Genomic DNA, 20,489 nt, shown 5'->3' with positions numbered 1-20,489 from the left:
CGCCGGGGGAGTAGCTGGCCGGAGGCAGCCTCGGATGGGCGGGCCAGCGCCGACAAATCCAGCGCGGTGCTGTCGACTCCCGAGGGCCGAGCTTCCTACCCGCTCCTCCCATTTGCCTTTAGTCCAGGAAGGCGGTTAGCTGCTGGCGTCCTCGGCCCGCTTTTATCTCTGAGGCGCCTTCGGTGGTTCTTCAGGGCCGCTTTGTTTTCCAAGACTCCGTCGGTTGCCAGACTTCATTTTTCCAGCCAGAAAAAAAAAAACTCTTGCTTTTGAACTGCGAGGCGTTCTCCGTCGTGCACCTTATGGTTTCTCAACCTTGGGCGGCTTGAAGAGAAGGAGTCGGCTTCAGCTCCCCAGAATTCCACAGCCAGCTTTTTGGGAGTTGGAAGTCCACATTTCTTCAAGTCGCCAAGGTTGAGAAATGTTGGAATAACTTCCAGATATCGCCAGGATTAAGGCTAAAATTTAGGGCTAAAATTTCACCGTTTGTTTTTCAAGGGGTGGGGAGCCATTATCGAAAGTGTAGTGGAAAGATATCTGGTAAAAAGATGCTTTCTTTTAGTTAAGACCATGATTGAGTTTGCGAACCTGCAATAGAATCCTCCAAATTGGATGTGGTTCAAGCACCGTTTGAATTCCATTGAGGTCTGTTTTCCCCCCCACGGTTTTTCTGAATGTTTAATACTTTGATTAACAGCTCTTGAAAATTATTTTGTCAACTTTCTCTTGCTTAATAGCAATAGCACTTAGATTTATATACCGTTTCACAGTGCTTTAGAGCCCTCTTAAGTGGTTTACAGACCCATATCCAACAATCTGGATCCTCAGTATACTGATTTCAAGGTTCTTGGATTTCAACTTCCTGTCACTTTTGCTTTTTTAAAAACACGACATATATTTAATGATGTAGGCTTTTACTACAATAAAAACACCACATTTCACTGTATATCCCTCCGAAAGAAAAAATTGCTGGCATTTAAGAGCACAGATTCAGATTATAGTATAAATTGCAATAAATATTACATTTATAATAAAAGCAATTGGGTAAATAATTCAGTATTTGGTAACTCATTTCCTAAACAACGGCTTCAGAATGTATCTGTTAACAAGAATCTTTGTTCCCTATTTCAAATTGGTTCTGTCAAACCTGAGAATTCACCAGAAACTAAACGCAAAATATATATATATATATATTTCAGAGTTCATTCTTATCACAACTTTGTCTCTTTTCCAAGGGCTTCAGGATTTACCGGTAGTTATTTAACTGCTGTAACAGGTTCTCTGCCCTGAAAAGTTTGAAAACCCGTTTTATATGATAGTAATTTTGCTTGGCACACATGGCTTACACATATACTAAGTATAAATATGCGTGCAGATTTGACTTCTTGCCTGCTTCACTTTCTAAAGGCTGGTGATTTTAGCTCACCCGTTGCATTGTGCCACTGATTTGTTAAATTACCAGTAGTTGGGTGTATTTGCTAGTGAGGCATAGCATACATTGTTTGAAATCATAATTAGTTTAGACAATATAGTAAAAATATACCCATTTTACAACAGTTTTACCTATATATAGTTCAATTTAAAGAAATCATTTGAATTAAGAATTTTTACATAGAAAACTACAGTTGCCAAGAATACTTGGAGAAAGATTATTACAGTAGTGTCAAATCAGCCAGAAACAGAACACTGGAAGAAAACATTTAGGTACATAAAAAAGGATATCTGTAATATAATTCTCATCAATCTGAGATTTTCCAGATATTTTGTACTCCCAAGCATTTGAATAGCAATTGAGAAAGGCTAGTAAAATAATGTTATATTTTTAATACCCGCAGGAGAACATGTTTTAAATCAAAATTGTCTTCTTAATGGTCGGTTTTTAAAAGCAAAACTTTATTTAGACAAATATTTTATTTCATTTATCTAAAACTTTATTTAGATGAACATATTTCACACTGTGTCTAAATATAGGCACCTTTAAAAAAAAAGCAATCCATCTTGGATTTTACATTCTAATCCTAAAATTCTAAACAAGGCATTCATTTTGAAAACAACATTAGACAATATAAACACTAGTAAGGTATAGTCAACTAATATACCCAGCTCTTACACAGGCCCTTAGTGCCTTCTAAAATGCAGAAATACAGACCTTTGGAATCTGACAAAATTATAAAGTGCTTCAGTAAAAGATTGCTTCATTACAAAAGGACCCACATGCCATACCAAGGATCAGTTGTATTTTGCCTGATAAGATTATCTGCCATAGCAGCACTCATCTAAATGTTAGCAGTGCAATTGAAGGATAAGGATTGTCGAAGATGGCCAAGTTTCCTTTTTAAAGGATAATTCATTCTGCGAGTTACAGTAATTCATATTACACAATGCCCTTTATTTAATTTTTAACACTATTGTATGAACCAGTTAAATATTGTTCATGCAATAAACCACAGGTAAGCGAAATATGGTTCAGTCTGTTCATCAAACCTGCTGATCCATTAATTCAGGTTCTCTGTGAACTGAAAATGAACAAAAACCATTTTCAATTGGAATTACTTTCGATTTTCCACCAAAAAGTACAAGCCCCAAGTTATGGCAGTATGATTTTTTTTTAATTGGGATGACATGCAGGAAAAGGAATAGTTAGTTACCTTTCTTACCTCACCCAAGGAAAATTTATCTCTTTTTTTAAAATGCAGTTAATTTAATTAAAATGTGAGTTGTAGTTAAATACATGTACATCTTTTTTATTATGCCGAATAGCATCTAAATGTTCATCAAAACATTCTGCATTTATGGACCATGAAATATATAAGAAATATAGGAACTAGCAATTATTCTTCCTCCCTACGTTTTAGTATTTAAAAGCATGGGACTTAAATTCTAATCTTAGTTTGGAAAATAAGATTAGAATAAGAGTTGCATTCCTACCTATCTTTCATTTCTAAAGGCCTTTTTAAATTAAATTTTATGTCCCAAATTTCAAACTCAAATATTTGTCAATTGAATTATTTTATGTATAGTTCATGCCAGGACCACAATTATAACTGGTCAAGACTGTTCTCCAATACAAATGGTAGAGCACTAATAGAGACAAGTACATCTTCTGCCCAATAAAATCCTATTTTTAGATATTTATCATTGTATTTCCTATGCTTTCCTGAAGCAATACAGTTTGACCATGCTAACGCCACTTCCTATGGCATTTACACTATGTATTACACATTTTCAACATAGATTTTATGGGTGGCTTGCTGGTTAAATCAGGCTGAGCTCAGCAGTTTCTGAAATCTGCCAGAAACTCAGAATGTGAACAGTTGAGAAATTATCTAAGTTGTGCCAACAAAAATTTGCTTTTAGCAAACAATAAACAGAGCTGCCATGAGATAAATCTCAAGAAATATATATTAAAAATTGAATTGTGGAAGTCCACTCACTGTTTTGTTTTTCATGATTAGCACAAATGAACAGTAGTTTGGACACAAAGATTGTGAATCTTAGACTCAATAACATCATTTTGTATCACCCCAAAATCTATTCCATTTCCATCATCATTTAAAAGTAAATTTTCCTTCATTATTAAAACAAGGATGGAACATTCATTTAATTGATCACATCTATGTATGTTTGAGGCTTCACTTTTTTTAAAAAAAAAAAAAGCAGCCTCCCTGGAGCATGTAAAAGGAGCCAGCCAAGGATTGAACTAATATTTGCATGTGCAAGACGGCTATTTTTTCCCCTTGATTTACTACTGAAAGACAAGCCAGACTTATCCAATAGAAGACACACATACTCCGCCCCAGCAACTGGGTTTTAAGACAGTTTGCAATGCCGCTCAAGTTTTTAACATAACCCATCTTTAACTATGTCTTTTTAAAAGTTCCAAATACAGAAGTGCTTTCTGAATCTTTTTTTTTTTTTGGCTTTTGTCTATTGTCGTGTGCAAATATTTCCAATATTTTCCTTTGCTTTTTAGTCTACTATAAAAAGGCATTCAACCATCAATGGTTCCCTTATGTGTGGCTGCCCCAATTTTCTCTTGCTACTCTGCAGCTCTTGGAGTCAACATACTTCAGTTTGTTTCTATAGTTGAAGAGTTTCAGCATATCAAGTGGGGGACAGCCCAAGCAAAGGAGAAAGTGCTTGATAATTTTTGGATATCCCATGGGCTGAAAATTCCCTAGCCTGTTTGGGCTAATGACTAGCTTTTGGTGAAGAACATTTCATTTATAGCCCTGAATTTCATATAGTAACATGACCATCATGCAACATTTTTCTTGGAAGTTTCCTCATCTCTTTAAGGCAATAAGTTTAAATGGAAAGGGAGCTAACGTCAGGCCGAATCTTCCTTCCATTGGTGGTTTCTTTAAGTCCTCAGGGTATATAAAGTTGAAACTTTGCAAAAGGCTCACGAACATCAAGAAAAGCTCCATCTTGGCAAGCTGTTCTCCCATGCACACACGTTTGCCTTTAAAAAGAAAACAAACACAAGAAAAGGAATTACGGGGAGACAAAAATGATTTTTCACAATTAATTAGTGCCTAGCAGAAAACAGTATATATATTTTTTTCATTTCATTTCTATTTTATGAGAGGACATTTGCTTCAAAGAAATGATTAAATGATGGGTGGAATATTGCAGCCCAGTGTGTGTATTTACTGTATGTGTATATACAGGTGAGAAAAAGAAAGAGAATTTCCTTTCTTCAGATAGGCAGTTATGAGTCACTGGACCTCTCCTTCATTCATCCCAAAGGAAAACATTGAGAAGGAGCTCTTCCTACAATTAGGGACATTCTTGTTACAACTAAGAAGCTCTGATCCTTAGAAATTTTTGGAGAATGTCCTCTTCCCTTGAGACACCACAGCAATTGTCCCCTAATTTCTCAAAACAAATCCAATGAAGAATTTTGAACACTATTGGTGCATTCCTATTAACACTCTTTTTGTCAGTTCAATAGTGTCTGATTCTCAGAGACTGCCTGGACAAACCTCTGAACTTATTTTGGTAAGGTTTTGCAGAAGGGGTTTGCCACTGCCTCCTTCTCAGGATTGAGAGAAAGTGACTGGCCCAAGGCAGAGGTGGGATTCACTTACCTTCTGTACCGGTTCGCAAATGTGAGCACGCGCCTGCACAGTAGTTGCGCATTACATCCGGGTGGGTGGGCGGAGTCTCCCACAGTCAGCACTATCGGTTCGCGCGATCCAGATAGAACCGGCTGAATCCCACCACTGTCCCAAGGTCACCCTGCTGGTTTTGCACCTAAGGCAGGACTAGAACTGACAGTCTCTTGACTTCTAGCCTAATCCCTTAACCACTATACCAAAATAGCTCTCTAATTCTTTCCTACAATTTATTAAAATGAAATTCTAGGTAGTTTTCTACCCATTCTGTTTCTTAAATGGTTTTTTAAAAAGGCAGCATCACAAGAGAACTGATTCTTATTGTATAAATATTTTCTGCATTGTTTGTTGTTATTTCTGGCCTGTTTACTTAATGTATGATGTAGCATTACTGCTGTGGAAAGCCATCACTTGCCTATAAGAGGTGTTATGGGGCCAAAGCCTTATGGAGTGAGCCTCCAAGGTCATAGTTAAAATGTTCTAAATAGGTTTTGTTTATTGAAAAATAAAAGAATGATCTAAGGAATGACAGTAAATATTTGCAGCTAAAAGACTTGGAAAAAACTGGTCTCCTATTACACAATCTCATATAATGTCAAATCTGGGAGACAAGGTTGAGGCCTGATCTATGTTTTTCCTACATTCCTACACCACCTAATTCAGTGATGCACAAGATGTAGCCTTTGAAAACCTTGGAAGCTGACCTTTTAAGCTTGCTGCTAAATTATAACTCAATACATTCCTGGAGAATGATGATAAAACTGAAGAATGACACTTCAATTTTTTTTATTTTAAATTGCCATTAAATTAAATGAATTTCACTGCTTTCATTTTGGGAATCTGGTCCTTTGTCACACTGATCAAGGCTCAAGGGCTGCCCCCAGCCCCCAAAAATCTGTACATCCTTGGCCAGAGTCACTGTTTCATCTATTGTCATAACATTTCTGCTTTGTCCAATACTTTTGACACAATTTTTATGATATTTTAAAAAGTGTTTCAATTTTCTTATCAATGACATTGTTGTTGTAATATAATCTCTTGCAGGGATGCCTTCAAGTTCTGTGCAGGAACAGCATTTGTGGGATATGACAGGCATCTGGGTTTAAGAAATTGGGGTTCTAGCATTCATGCCAAGTACATATAATACGTGTGAGCAATAAATCAGTTAAACTGAAACTTCACATGTGGACCTTTAAATGCCTGGCAAAATGGTTGCTTCTGACCCCAAAAGGTGCCTCTGCAGCATTTACTACAAATAAGTAAGTAGGTGATTTAAAGTTCTATCACATTAATGTTGAAATAATCTTTACTCTAAACAATTAAATTACCAATTCCAAAAGGAATAAATGTTTCTTTTTTGAGGAGCTGGCCATTCTCATCCAGAAATCTTGCCGGGCAAAAATCATTTGGGTTCTCCCATTTGTTGGGATCTCTGTGCACGGACCACAAGTTAGGAATGATTACACTGCCCTTTGGAATAAGGTATCCCTGAAGCTCTGAAAGGAGAAAGAATAAAGTTCAGATCAAAATATACAGATCACCAGAAGACCTGGTCTTATTTTCTCTTAGACCCCAAAATAAGCACCAGGTCTTATTTTCAGGGGATGTTTTACTCGCTTACCTTAGGACCACCACAGCCAGGCCTCCCACATCCCAATACCTGTTGTGCCACTGCCTGATTTTTTTCCATGTGGCATGTTGCATCATTGTGCGAGTGGCAGCACCGGAGTGATGTGCCATGCAGCCTGCAAGCGGCAGTACTGGCACAATGTGCCATGCTGTCTCCTGCCGTGAGTGGCGGCACTGGCTTGATGTGCCACGTGGTGTTCGGCCGCAAGCAGCGCAGAAGTCGGGCAACAGTGTGACAGGTGTCAGGGCGTGGGAAGCCTGGATGTGGTGGTGGTAAGGTAAGCGGGTGTGTGGGGCAGCTCTACCCCCCCTCACCCTAGCTTGATTTTTACACATGCGACTTGCCCTACCTCATACAACAGGGGGGCGGAGTGGGCAGAGTCTTAACTAGGGCTTATTTTTGGGTAGGGCTTATATTAGGTACATACATAAAATCAAGCTAGGCCATGTTTTTGGGGAAACACAGTACCAATTCATAACTAGAAACATCAAAACTGAAGCAATTTTCTATAGAATTCCTTTCCTCCTTTGTAGCTCTTATTTACTGAAATCAACAGACATTAAAATACTGATTTGGATGAATGTTATTTTGCCCAATTAAAATGATTGATTGTTATTACAGCAGGAAGGGATGCGGAGGCTCAGGGGCTAGGACGTTGAGCTTGTTGATCGAAAGGTCGGCAGCTCAGCAGTTCGAATCCCTAGTGCTGCCATGTAACGGGGTAAGCTCCCATTACTTGTCCCAGCTTCTGCCAACCTAGACATCTTCGGACAGCGCTGGCTCTTCGGCTTTGAAACGGAGATGAGCACCGCCCCCTAGAGTCGGCATCGACTAGCACGTATGTGCGAGGGGAACCTTTACCTTTTTACCTTACAGCAGGAGCCCTCAGGTTCCCAAGTTCGAATCCGAGTAAGGGTATGGCTAGCTGATGAGAGCTAAATAGCTTGAAATAGACCTATTCCTTTATTTTCTTTATCAGCAAACACAAATTTGGTACTATATGTGTGTGTGTGTGTGTGTGTGTGTGTGTGTGTGTGTGTGTGTGTGTGTGTGTGTGTAAGAGAGAAATTAAATGTAAGGGAGACTAATCAAACCATAAGATCATAAACATAAATGCCATGCTTTTTGTAAGTATTACAGCCTCTTGAAATATACTTTCAGCTATAGCAGGCAATCCAAATCAGCTCTAGTCCTCATTTGCTTCCCCTTCCTGTAAACCTCCCAAGTTGCCACTAAATCATAATTCCTAAGGTGACAGAACAAGAAAATTAAGTATTTACAACAATTAAATAAAGAATGCCCCTGTAAAAATGAAAGCAAATGCAAGTTATTGTAATTGTTAGATTAATATCTTACTTTTCATTCAGAATCTTAAGGTACTAAGCATAGTATTCCCTCCGTTTAGTTTTTACCCAGAGCAACATCACTCTGAAATGGTTGAATTAAAGACTGATTGGCCCAGAATTACCTGTAAACGTCTACATTGGGAGAAAGACTTGTACTTGGGTATCCCTTGTCCTAGTTCAACAAGTTAACTACTATGCTACCCTGAAATTTGTAGCAACACACAGAACTGAATGTTGCTCATTTCAGTTCTTCAAGTTTCTACTGAATGTATTGTTTCTCAGACAAATGAACTTGCAGCAGGGAAAGAACAACATTGTCAAGCTGACCAGCATATTTCTTCTTCAATACTGACCAGTAGTTTCGGAGGCCATCCGAGGAATAGAAAGAGGGACAACCACTGTCATTCTTTGAACTTCCATAATAGTTGCTTCTGTAAAGGGCATGTGCGCCTTATCAGCCAGAGTAGGAGGTCTGTTGCACCCAATGACCAATTCAATTTCTTCTTGAACCTTTCCTGTGCAAAATAAACAAATAGTAAAATGAACGTTTTGGGTGGGTAGAGAACTGGTTCATCTGCAGTCTAACGAAAGAGGAGGAGGGTTATTGGATATATATAGAGAGAGATCTAGGTCCAGAAGAGTGACACAATCTGCTCTTCTAGATGTAAGTCCCTTTAAGCTTGTATTTGTCTCCTCTGCCATTAAAATCTGTATACTGATTAGTTTTTGATGCGTTTTAATATTTCAAAAAAATGTCTGCACACATAGGAAATAGAAAGTAGGAATAAAAAGGCAATTCTCTCCTTGATTCAGATATGTATTGTCCCCAAGAGATCATTATTGGGATCTTCGCTTTTTTTTTTTTGTAAGTAAACAATTTGAAATTAAGATTTGAGTAGTTAAGGAGTTATGCCTGCTGATGTTATCAAAACGTTCAGGGTTGACATATCAAAAGAGGGCTGTGGATTGCCCTGAAAGTCTCTCTCCTAAGTGGGAAAAATGCCTTCAAATGTAGTTTAATATAAATGCATAAAATTATGTATGTGGGCATAAAAATCTCCCAGTTTCACCTATACCAGTGATGGCAAACCTTTTAGACACCAAGTGCCCAAATTGTGCATGCGTGCATGCCCAAACTGAAATGTGCATGTGCATACGTGTACATGGCAGACATGTGCACAGACATGCGCGAATGTGCGCATGCATGGACATGCGTGCATGCGCAGCAGAGACCCGAAGACCAGCTGGCCAGTGGGAGGCGGGGCATCCCAACACAGGCAGAGTGACAAGAGGTAAGATATTTTTCTTTCATGAGCTTCTGTTTTGTTGTTTGCAGAGAAACTGAAGCTCACAAAGAAACGCCACAGAGATCTGACCTGGGGCGACAACATGCGTGCCAGCAGAGAGGGCTCTGTGTGCCACCTCTGGCACATGTGCCATAGGTTCGCCATCACGGACCTTTATGTTAGTGGAACTATGCTGATAGTGATCAGTCAAGAAAGAAACTTGGAACTAGATTAGAAGGTTCAGTGAAATGTCAACCTAGTATGGAGTTGCTGTTTTTTAAAAAAGGTGAATGTATGCTTGGAATCTTGGAAAGAAATTGGGAAAAAAGAATTGGCAATCCCAATAGTGCCCTTATATAAAATCTATGGTGATTTGGGATTGTCTTGCACCTTTCTATTCAGCACACCTTAAGAAAGATTTTAAGTCTAAAGCCTGACAAAGTACAACGAACAGGCAACAGCAGTTGTCCTGTGAAGAAAAACTATAGCAACTGGGCTGCTTAACCTGGAAAAATTAGGCTAACAGCAGATGTGACAAAGGTATAGAAAATCATGAATGGCACTGATAACATGGAGAAATAAGGTTTTTGCCCTTTCCTCACAATGAGGACTGAGGGCAGTCACTGAAACAAATTGCAGAGAGATTCATGAGCAACAGAAGGAAGTCCATTTCATACAGTCTACAGAAGTCATTGCCAAGATGGATGGTTTTCAAAGAGTATTGGACAGATTCATAGAGAATCAGTAGATTAATGGCTACAAATTCCATTTACAGACAGCATGTCTTAAAATACTGCAGAAAACAACAGAGAATGAGGGCTAACAGATACCTGTAAAGGACTGTAAACTTTCTGAATATATCCAGCTGGCCATTGTGAGACACAAAACATTGGAATACGTAGACCTAAGGCCTGAATCAGCACAGTTCTTATATTCATACAATAATGGAGTATTTCAAAATAAATTAGGAAAAAAAACTTATTTGCACAGCTTTCATGCCAACTAGATGTCAAACACTGCCCTCTTCTGCCTAAACCAGAAATCAGACTGGAATACTAAAATGTGTTAGGAAAAAAAAGCCAAAAAGTTAAATGAATGGCATGTTTTTACAAAAAAATAAATAAATTAAAAGACTGTTCTGTATGGATATTTTTGTCCAAGACTTTGTATTTTTCATTACCTGGAATGGAGGAACTCTTAAAATGGCACAGTAGAAGTGAGCTAATTTCCAGTCATAGTGCAGAAAAGAATATAGGCACAATGTTTTGGTTTTAAAACAATGTTAAATCTATTTTGGGGTTTGCATTATAACTTTTCTGCAGTTCATGCTCCAAGATGGGGAGAAGGGGCCACCAATTTTCAGCAAGGATCAGAAGGGTGTTCAAAGACAGAGAAGCAAGCTGTCTAAACCTGTTCTAAAACATCCTATATTCATTTACTGAAGACTTTCCTAATTGCTGCTAACTGCAAAATCAGAACTTGTGAAAACGTTCAATAGGGTGGCAGAGAATAAATAATACATGAAACATGAAAGCTGTTCAGCCAGCAATTTGCTGTCATTATGTGTGCTGTGCTTTTAGCAAAAAATATTTATTTATTTTTATTCATTAAATTATTCACTAAATTTATCAAGATTTGGCCCTCCTTCACAAAAAATTGAAACATCCACTGTAAAATATGAAAAGCAACATAGAACAGCAATCAAAGCATGATGGTGAGATCCTACTATTCCTCCAAATGACTTTTGAAGAGTTTTGTTTAACCAACTTTTGAAAGACAACCACCGAGGGGGCTAATCTTGTTTTCAGGATAGGCTGTTCTAGAATATTGGGGGCATTTGTGAAAAGCACCCTTTGCCTTTTCTAGCTCTTAACCCTCATTTCACATGGGACAGCAGTTTTTCCCAGAAGAAATACATTGGATGGGCCAACTCTAGTTGTCATTAAAGACAATACAGGTTAAACCAGAACCGGAAACCTATTGGGAGTCAGTTCAAGAGTAGCAATACAAATATTATATACTCATAGCAACACCAGCCCAAGAATCAGAGAACGCAATCATAGTGTAAGTCACTACAGCATGGTTATTGTGCTCCAAGAAACTCCACCGCTTTCGGCATGACCTGAGTATAACTCATAAAATCATCTGCTACAATGTCCTTCCTGTCGAAGACTACTTCAGCTTCAATCGCAACAATACACAAGCACACAATAGATTTAAACTTAATGTGAACCGTTCCAATGTTGATTATAGAAAATATGACTTCAGTAACAGAGTTGTTAATGCCTGGAATGCACTACTTGACTCCGTGGTCTCTTCCCAAAATCCCCAAAGCTTTAACCAAAGACTATCTACTATTGACCTTACCCCATTCCTAAGAGGTCTGTGAGGGGTGTGCATAAGAGCACCAGCGTGCCTACCGTTCCTGTCCTAATGTTCCCTTTGATTGTATCCAATTCGTATGGTTATTTCATGCTTATACTTATATATACTGTTGTGTTTGACAAATAAAATAAAATAAAATAAAACAAAATTTTAAAAAAAGATGCAAGCGATGCACCAGTGAAGATCGGCAAAAGCCACACTTTCCACCCAAGCATGCAATAGTAAGTATGATTCAAAGAACACCTCCAAGTTGCAGTCCTGCTACCTCAAGAGTGGCACTTTTATGTCAAGAGATACCACTTAAAAAGACAAAATACTGTGATAAACAAACCGCAACTTCTTGCTTGGATTCAGTTTTAGCATGTTTTGTCCATCCAGACTCCAACAGCCTTCAGACATTGGGATGATATTTCTACAGTGCAACAGTGATATATAATTAATATCATCTGCATATTAAGGATATGTCACTTTAAACTGGCAGATGACATTTCCTAATACTTTCAAGTAGATGGTAAAAAGCAGCAGGGAGATCAAATCCTATAGCATTGTGATGGCGAATCTGTGGCACGCGGAGCCATATCTGTGGACCCGCAAGTGTTGCCCTAACTCAGCTCCAACGCACATGCGCGTGCTGGCCAGCTGATTTTCAGCCTTCTGGGCCCACCGGAAGTCAGCAAATGGGTTTTTTCTGGCCTCCGGAGGGCCTCTGGGGCGGGGAGGCCATTTTCATCCTCCTCAGGCTCTGTTGTGCCTCGTCCGCTTTCCCCGCAGCCGGGGCCTTCTTATCTGCTTCCGAATGCTGAGGAATGTCCTAGCATGCCTCCCGGCCCCAGCCCTGGCTCCATGCCCAGACAGGCTGAGGAAGAAGAAGCGCCTCCAGCCCCCAGCCCTGGCTCCATGCCCAGGCAAACAGAGCAACTAGACCCCTCCCCCACAGCATGTGAGCCTGAGGAAGGTCAATTACCAACAGCTGCAGACTGGAGTGACCCTCGCTTCAGGAGAATTGATAAGCGGCGTCAACAGAAGGAAGGGAGGGGCAGGCCGGGATAAGTGCTGAGTCATGGAGCCACACCCCATGGCCTATATAAAGGATCTGCTTTCTGGCAGTCTCTGAGTCAGGCAAAGTCTACCTTATCTTGCTGAAATCACTTTCTGGTCTCCTGCCTGCCTTGAGAACTTTGCTAGGACTTTGGCAGAGCTGCAGAGGCACGCCTAATTCGGATTTCCCTGACCCGGCCGTCAGCGGAGGAGTGGGACACGACAGGCTCCAAGAAAACCTCTGGAGCTTGGGGAGGGCAAAAAAGAGGCCTACCGTGCCATTGCGTGTCAAAAGTGGGTGGAGCACAGGGTGTCATGTGTAGGAGACATTAAATTATGGGTGTGGGCATGCACGCGCGCAACCCCCCCCCCCGTGCTCCCCCCCCCTTTTGGCACACAACAGCAAAAAGGTTAGCCATCACTGCTATAGCACAACCAAACAGCCACCATGCTGACTTTTCCTTCCCCCATGACCACTAACTGAAACTATCCTCTGAATCTTTTTTATTTTCTCTTTTACACTTCCGGTGTCAAGGGATCTTCTGAATAAGGAACACGTAGAACAAAATAGTGCCTGAAAGAGGTAACACATAGGCAATTCAAAAGGATATGATCTCCCATAGAATCAGAGGCTGCTGAGATCTGATAAGATCACTCCAATCGAGGCCCCAACAAGGTCGTCAACCCCAAAGCAATGCCATCTTGGTCCCATTCAGAACTCTGAATAAAAAGAATTCAGACAATCCGTTTCTTTTAAAGCACCTTACAGCTAAATCCCCAATGTACTACCTCCCCCCTCCCCCAAAATAGGTTGCATACTGGGCATTAGCTGTTGAGAACAGTTGGATATAAATAGGCTCTTTCAGGGTAGTGGAGCCACAGTCACCTTCAAGGTGGCATTTCCTATCCTAAACCTTATTACCTCATGGCTTCAGCTCATCAGCACCCTACCATCCCACAGCCTCACAAAGGACTCATGAGCTCACCTTGGGAGAATTTGCAGTCTCTCTTTCTGCCTGTTTGTTATTGCTTCGGCTTTATTTATTCTTTTTTTTTTAAAAAATGAGTTCAAAGTTAATCCGAGTATACTAGCATATCCCATTTGTTTGACAAATCCTATTTACACAATGACCTAAAATATACTTTTTAATCCAATCCTCTCTTGAGGCAGTAAGTCTGCCTGGCTAGCTGACAGTCGCCAACATTTCATTGTTTGAACAACAAAGATTTTATCTTCCTTAAATATTTTACTAATTAGCAGCAGGTTGAGCAACTTTGTTGAGGTCAATGAGAATCTAGATAACTGAGGTATGGTACCATATTAGGGAAGCAGTCGGGCCAGCATTTTCAGATCCTCTGGGGGAGCCTAGTTGGGATTAAGGGATTTATACTGCCCAAGGAGACAAAAAACTAAATTGGCATGTAATTATTATGTATAATAATAGCATATTATTTATGAAAAAAACTTTAAATCATCAGTTCCAATACAGTTGTCTTGGAAGATTGCTTTGTTTCGTTTCTCTATCCTGAGAAAAGATTGTTTCGTCTACTCTTTTATAGAATGTTTTAAATAGCTTTGTCTCTTTGCATTGTGGAACATAGATAACCCCTAATTCTACCACATACACAGGATTTTCATTCCCGATGCTTTGACAGAGATATCTTGCCTATTCCAAGTTCTGCAGGAGGTTTTGCCAAGAGGCTCTGATCAGCTCTCCTGTTCCTTGTGTAGACTTTCCCTTTTTTCTTTTAAAGAAGCACACCCCAAGAAAGAGAGCAAAGCAAACAAAAAAATGCTGCTCCCTTTCCCTGTCGTTGTTCATTGTTTATTTTTTTAAACATCTTGAAAAGTCCGGCTCCACCCCACCCACACATCTTAGAAAGTTCAGCCCACCCACCCAAGTAGAAAAGCTTTGAATTACTGATTTCAAAGTAGGTTCAGTAGGAAATGTAGATAAAATCCAATGCCACGTACTTTGCTCTTGTGGGTGAAGGGACATGTAAAGAAGGCTCCAGAGTAGTGTGTTGGATGTAGTATCTGTGCCTGCAATAAAAAGGTCTCCAATAATGAAGAACAGGTAGTCTTCATTAAAGCTACTTTCCCCATTGATCTTCTTTTCCTCATCAGAATGCACGAGATACATATCAATGAAGTCTCGGGGATACTGGGCATCCAAGCTTTCCCTGTGCTGTCTAATGATGTTTTTCAAGAAAGCTGTGATATCCAGCACAATCTGCCTGAATTCTCTGAAAGGTCCAAAAGGAAGATAATAGAGCCATGGGCAAATGTTGACCAACAGGACCTGACTATTCAGGCTGAACTCCAGTGCACGTGACATAAGATTTAGCATGTTCTTGAATTCTGCGTCATCATAATCAAAGCGTCTACCAAAGGCCATTGAGCAGATCACATTGGACACTGCATTGCCAATAATAGGGAAAGGATTGAATTGCTCCTCTCCATGTTTCAGAATCTCATCTTTCACATACTTGAATTCTTCAATGATTTTAGGCTCCAGACTGTGCTTTCCTAATCCAAAGTGACGGAGAGTTGAGTGGGAAAACTTCCTTTGTTTTTTCCACACTGGATTGTAAGGCGCAAACACCACACCTGTATGGAGAAAAGAACATTTAAGATTTGAAATGGGGCTTCTTTGAATCCTTGAAAACCTTCTGCAGCTTCTTTCATTCCAAAGCCTTTGTCAGCCAGCCTGTTGCTTACTGCCATATGAAGGGGGGAGGGAGGAATAGGGGGAAGATTGCAACTGCTGTTATCTGCAAGGCCTGTTGGCTCTGGTATGTGGTCCTCAAGGAGATTGGGCTGTATATTGTGTTTGAAGTTGATGTGTTCGCTGGTTTTCCCTCATAGCTTGCTTGCAACTTTTTGCTTTCAGTTTGTTCCTAGTAAAAGTACTTTTCTTTAAATCTATGGAGCCAAGGGTTTCTCTTTTCTAGGAATTGAACAGAGATAACCCTGACAGTCTTGAAGAGACAATAATTTTGGACATAAAGGACTTACATCAGAGTTACATAGCCTAAGGTGCCAGATCTGCATGTAGGCTCTAGAAAAGAGCTCCAAAAATTATTGCCAAATTTTATCTTTTAAATATGACAGAAGTGTTTAAATGTTAACAGTTTAAATACAAGATAAACATATTTAATTTTAGTTACATTAAATGAAATGTAGCTTATGTATGGGAGAAACATGTTTATTTTTCACAATCAAAATCACTCTTTGATATGGAAAAAATTAGCATCCCTACTTTAGGCAATGAACAGAGCATAGATCTTGCACCCAATCTTTCATTTCAAACAAAAGCATATTCAAAGCCACTAAAATTTTATTAGGTTTTAGAAACAGAGCAAGCTGCCTTAAGAGTGTGTCAGAAGATTTGCTCATCTAGCCAGTTCTGTAAATTTGCCAATCTCTTACTTAATGGTGTATTTAAATTTTCATTTTTCCAAAACAGTCATTTTGAAATCTGCCATAAAATGTCTTTAGAAAGCTGAAATGCTTTAAAAATATGTTCTTTTTTTGTGTCCATTAATTATTTTGTGTAAAGTTTGTTTCATATGTCCGCTCTAGAATCAAGGGGCACTTCTGGCTGATAATGGCATGTATCACATTAAAGGAAGAGCATGTGAATACAGTTCTAATCTTGCATGTGTATTTGTTGGGCCCAATGATAGTACAGTTGGTGTCATGGGGCAGTAGACAGGTGGGTTTGTTATAAATTTCTGAACTCATATCAAAAAGTTTCAGAAATTTCAGAAATCTTCAACAAAGGCTTTTAACACGTTTTATTTGTTAATTGATAAGGTACTTGCAATATTTGTAATCTGCCTCACTTATATACTGCATCTGCAGAACCATCCTGTCTCGTCCTTTTCCACCACCCTAATTGAATCCTGCATTAGTCTAACTCTTTTATGCAGCTGATCAATTGAACTGTAGATCACAAATCCATACACCCTTTAATGTAATTTGTTAGTTGGAAAAAGTGGCCCCAAACTCCTTCTTATTTATACCAGTCTCTTAATTTTGGTCATTTTAGCAAGCCTTCACTTATCTGAGTCCTAGCTCAGTTTCTGCCTCCTGGTAAGTATGCTGCAGAATGTTGTAATGTTTACATGCTATGCAATTCAATTGGTCTGAAAGTCTGATCTTTCACTTCCTCAAAAAGTGTGCCTATAATAGAAGCCTAAGACTCAGTTCACACGTTATGCTAACTGTGGAGTCCTTGGTGCTCTCTAAACTTAGTTGTTTTCTTGCAAACGTTCAATTACCAAACTAGGTAACATCAGTAACTAGTAAGTGAATCAAGTTTGCTCTCATTTTGCCCGGTCGATATTAGTGGGAGTAGACTAGGTAGTTCTGAATTGGGCTGTTTACTGTTAGTTTGCTTATCTGAGTTTGTAGTTTCTTGATTAGAATATTGTTTACTTATTCATTGTTGGCCTAGTGTTAATCTTGGCCTTAATCATCCAGGTGTTGATTGCTGGTAAGGTGGTCTTTAGGGTAGTCTTTTTGGCTGCTTCTTTTAAAGGGCCTCTAGTGGCTCAACAGGCTAATGCAGCCTGTTATTAACAGCAACTGCCTGCAATATTGCAGGTTCAAGTCCTACCAGGCGCAAGGTTGACTCAGCCTTCCATCCTTTATAAGGTAGGTAAAATGAGGACCCAGATTGTTGGGGGGCAATAAGTTGACTTTGTATATAGTATACAAATGGATAAAGACTATTGCCGGACATAGTGTAAGCCGCCCTGAGTCTTCGGAGAAGGGCGGGATATAAATGCAAATAAAAAAAAGGGTATGGACATTGTCTCTATGTGCCTATTGATGGTCTAAGTGCCAAGTGATTGGCATTGTCTATTGATGGTGCTATGTGCCAAGTGATTGTCTAAATTCATGGTATCCAGGAATTTTCTAGTCCTTTGTGACTAGGCTTAGTCTAAAACATTTTCCAGTTGAAAATATAGTTGTCTGTCTTCATGAACGTCAACTAGCAGTCAGAAGATGTGGTGACATTTTCTTAATTCCACAACACATAGACAGATTTAACCATGGTTTCAATTGGGAAACATTCTAGACCAAGCCAAGCCTCCAAAACCTAAAGAATTCTTAGAAGCCTGGCACTCAGACAAATCCGCCATCAATAGGCACATAAAGATAAACAACACCTACTACTATTCAAAAGAGATAATCCAAAAGAAAAAGAAAAAGACCTAAACACCTGCTCACCTGCTCAACACCCAGATAAGTAGAGATTAACTCCAAGACCACTCCCACCAACACTGACAGGGCTCAAGCCACCAATTTCCTTACTAGCATGGATTTCCTTACCAGCACTGATGATGTTACCTAGTTTGGGAAATGAAACCTCTGCAGAAAACAACCAGGCTGAGAGAGCATTAAAGATTCCACAGTTTAAAGAAGGGCTACAAACATTCTCTTCTGTCATTGTGCTACTTTATTTTGAAACCAGGATTTGTTGGGTGTGTCTAAACAAAATGAGACACACCCATAGGTCAAAATAAAAACAGCTTTAGGGAAAGAGTAAAGATTTCCCTTTCACTCATTACACATGCCAAACTAAGGGCTGGGCAGGGGCCTTCAGGACAGGCTAATCTCTCAGGTTGGAGTCTTTTTGCCCCCACCAGACCCGGTTCCTGAGCCCCCCGCAAGAGCCGGAAGGGTCCCTGATCAAAGCCTCCGCCACAGTCGAACCCACTGCCCGCCCCACCCCGCCCTGTTACCCTTCTTCTCGGTGAGGATGGCCACGATGGGCACACTGGGGCGATCGCTGAAGAACTCGGCCTGAGTGACCAGCGCATCCCGGACAGCCTCGAAGTCGCTAAGCACAATGACGTGGCGGCTGCCCAAGTCCATTCGGAAGATGCTGCCGTACATTTTGGCCAGCCCGGTAAGCAGCACATGCATCGGCGTCGGCCCTCTGTCCTCGGCTCGGTCGCAGTTCCCTTCCTTCTTGCGGGGCGGGAAGAGCCCGAGGGCCTGCAGTCTTTTGGGCAGCAGGGCGAAGGCAAAGTTGCCCACCAGGGGCCAGGGCTTGGGGCCAGGCGGAAGGCGCTGCAGAGTCTGGCGGCCCAACAGCCACCACAACGCCAGCAGCAGCCCGGCGGCTCCGAGCATCGCAGCTCTAACGGTATCTGGTGCTAGAGAAGAAGCCGGCTCCTCCGCGCTGGCGACGGCGGCCATCCTGCCCGAGGCGAAGGGCGAACCCAGCAGCAGGTCCAGCGCGGCGCCAACGAGCAACCTGTTAAGGGGCGTCCCCGCTACTACACCATTCTCTTACCCTCCGGGCTATTGTGGGCGCGCCTCCGCTTCCCGGGCCGCTTGCAGCAGCTCTTCCTTTGATTGGCTGCCCGCGGGGAAGAAAGGAGCAATGACAGCTCGCAGGAAACTCCCCCGAGCATGTGACGTCGTGAGTCAAAGAGGTGGTGGCGGCGGGGGGGGGCTCCCCCCCCCCGCTCTGATCCGCCGGAGCTGGAGCGCCGTGTCGGCTCGCCCGCGACGCGGCGCGCGCGTCTGTCTTTGCAGTTGCGGAGGCAGGGACCGCTGAACGGTGGTTCTTGGAAGGCCGTGCAATGCAGCGGCGGCAGTTGGCGCTGATGGGCACACGTAGCGGCCTGCGGAGATCAAACGGGGCTGCGAAATCGGGGTGGGGGGGGGGGTGGATGGGGAGGAAAGAGCACTAAATGAGGTGGAGATAAATAAATAAATAAAATAAAATGTGTGTGTGAGTGAAATAGAGTTATGTAAAATCTGAGTACACAAACTGGTAAAAATGTGATCCTAATTAGATCCTTGTTCACTATACAGACAATACATCTACCATTCAAAAAGACCTTGATCAAATAACCGCTTGGTCTAAAACTTGGCAACTCCAAAATCTCAACCAGCAAATGCTCAGTCTTACATATTGGAAAAAAGAACCCAAACACTAAGTACATACTTGATGGGCATTACCTTACAGATGACCCCCATCCCGTTAAAGACCTTGGAGTTTTCATATCAAATGATCTAAGTGCCCAAAGCCCACTGCAACTACATAGCAAAAAAGGCTCTAAGAGTTGTAAACCTAATCTTGCGTAGCTTCTTTTCCAAAAACACCACTACTAACCAGAGCATATAAAACATTTGCTAGACCAATTCTAGAATACAGCTTGCCTGTCTGGAACCCTTACCACATTTCTGACATCAATACAACTGAACATGTCCAGAAATATTTTACAAGAAGACTTCTTCATTCCTCTGAAAACAGCAAAATACCTTATCCCACCAGACTTGAAATCCTAGGCTTAGAAAACTTAGAACTCCGTCGCCTTCGACAAGACCTAAGTTTAACTCATAGAATCATATATTGTAATGTCCTTCCTGTTAAAGACTACTTCAGCTTTAATTGCAATAATACAAGAGCAGCCAATAGATTTAAACTTAATGTTAACCACTTTAATCTAGATTGCAGAATATATATGCTTATATCTCCTAATATTTACTCATATATATGTTTATATACTATATAATCTTTTTGTATGATACTTATATATATTGTTGTGACAAAATAAATAAATAAATAAAATAAATATTACCAAAGAATCTTTTAAGTGTTTAGGCCCAGCTATTAGCTTTGACACATTCCACCTTTTGGCCACCAGGCTTTGG

The 20,489-nt window shown here is 40.6% G+C and overlaps 1 protein-coding gene across 1 annotated transcript; it reads right to left on the bottom strand.

The window, feature by feature from the left end:
- Positions 1–1,858: 1,858 nt before the first annotated feature.
- Positions 1,859–19,444, bottom strand: LOC131203219 (cytochrome P450 2U1). The gene is made up of 5 exons (XM_058193195.1): positions 18,563–19,444; positions 14,781–15,416; positions 8,450–8,611; positions 6,449–6,616; positions 1,859–4,465 (listed from the first exon to the last, which is right to left on the bottom strand). The coding sequence occupies exons 1-5, from the start codon at positions 19,020–19,022 to the stop codon at positions 4,287–4,289; spliced, it is 1,605 nt and encodes a 534-aa protein (XP_058049178.1). The 5' UTR covers positions 19,023–19,444; the 3' UTR covers positions 1,859–4,286.
- Positions 19,445–20,489: the final 1,045 nt, after the last annotated feature.

This window comes from Ahaetulla prasina, chromosome 8 (assembly GCF_028640845.1).
Source record: "Ahaetulla prasina isolate Xishuangbanna chromosome 8, ASM2864084v1, whole genome shotgun sequence".
Lineage (NCBI taxonomy): Eukaryota > Metazoa > Chordata > Lepidosauria > Squamata > Colubridae > Ahaetulla > Ahaetulla prasina.
This window is presented reverse-complemented; position numbering and strand designations above follow the sequence as displayed.

Coding starts and splice junctions, on each gene's coding strand:
- LOC131203219 (XM_058193195.1), bottom strand. CDS start 19,022: ATGGCCGCCGTCGCCAGCGCGGAGGAGCCGGCTTCTTCTCTAGCACCA. Junction 15,417..18,562: donor CATCCTCACCGAGAAGAAGG/GTAACAGGGCGG, acceptor TTCTCCATACAG/GTGTGGTGTTTGCGCCTTAC. Junction 4,466..6,448: donor ATTTATTCCTTTTGGAATTG/GTAATTTAATTG, acceptor TTCTTTTTAAAG/GCAAACGTGTGTGCATGGGA.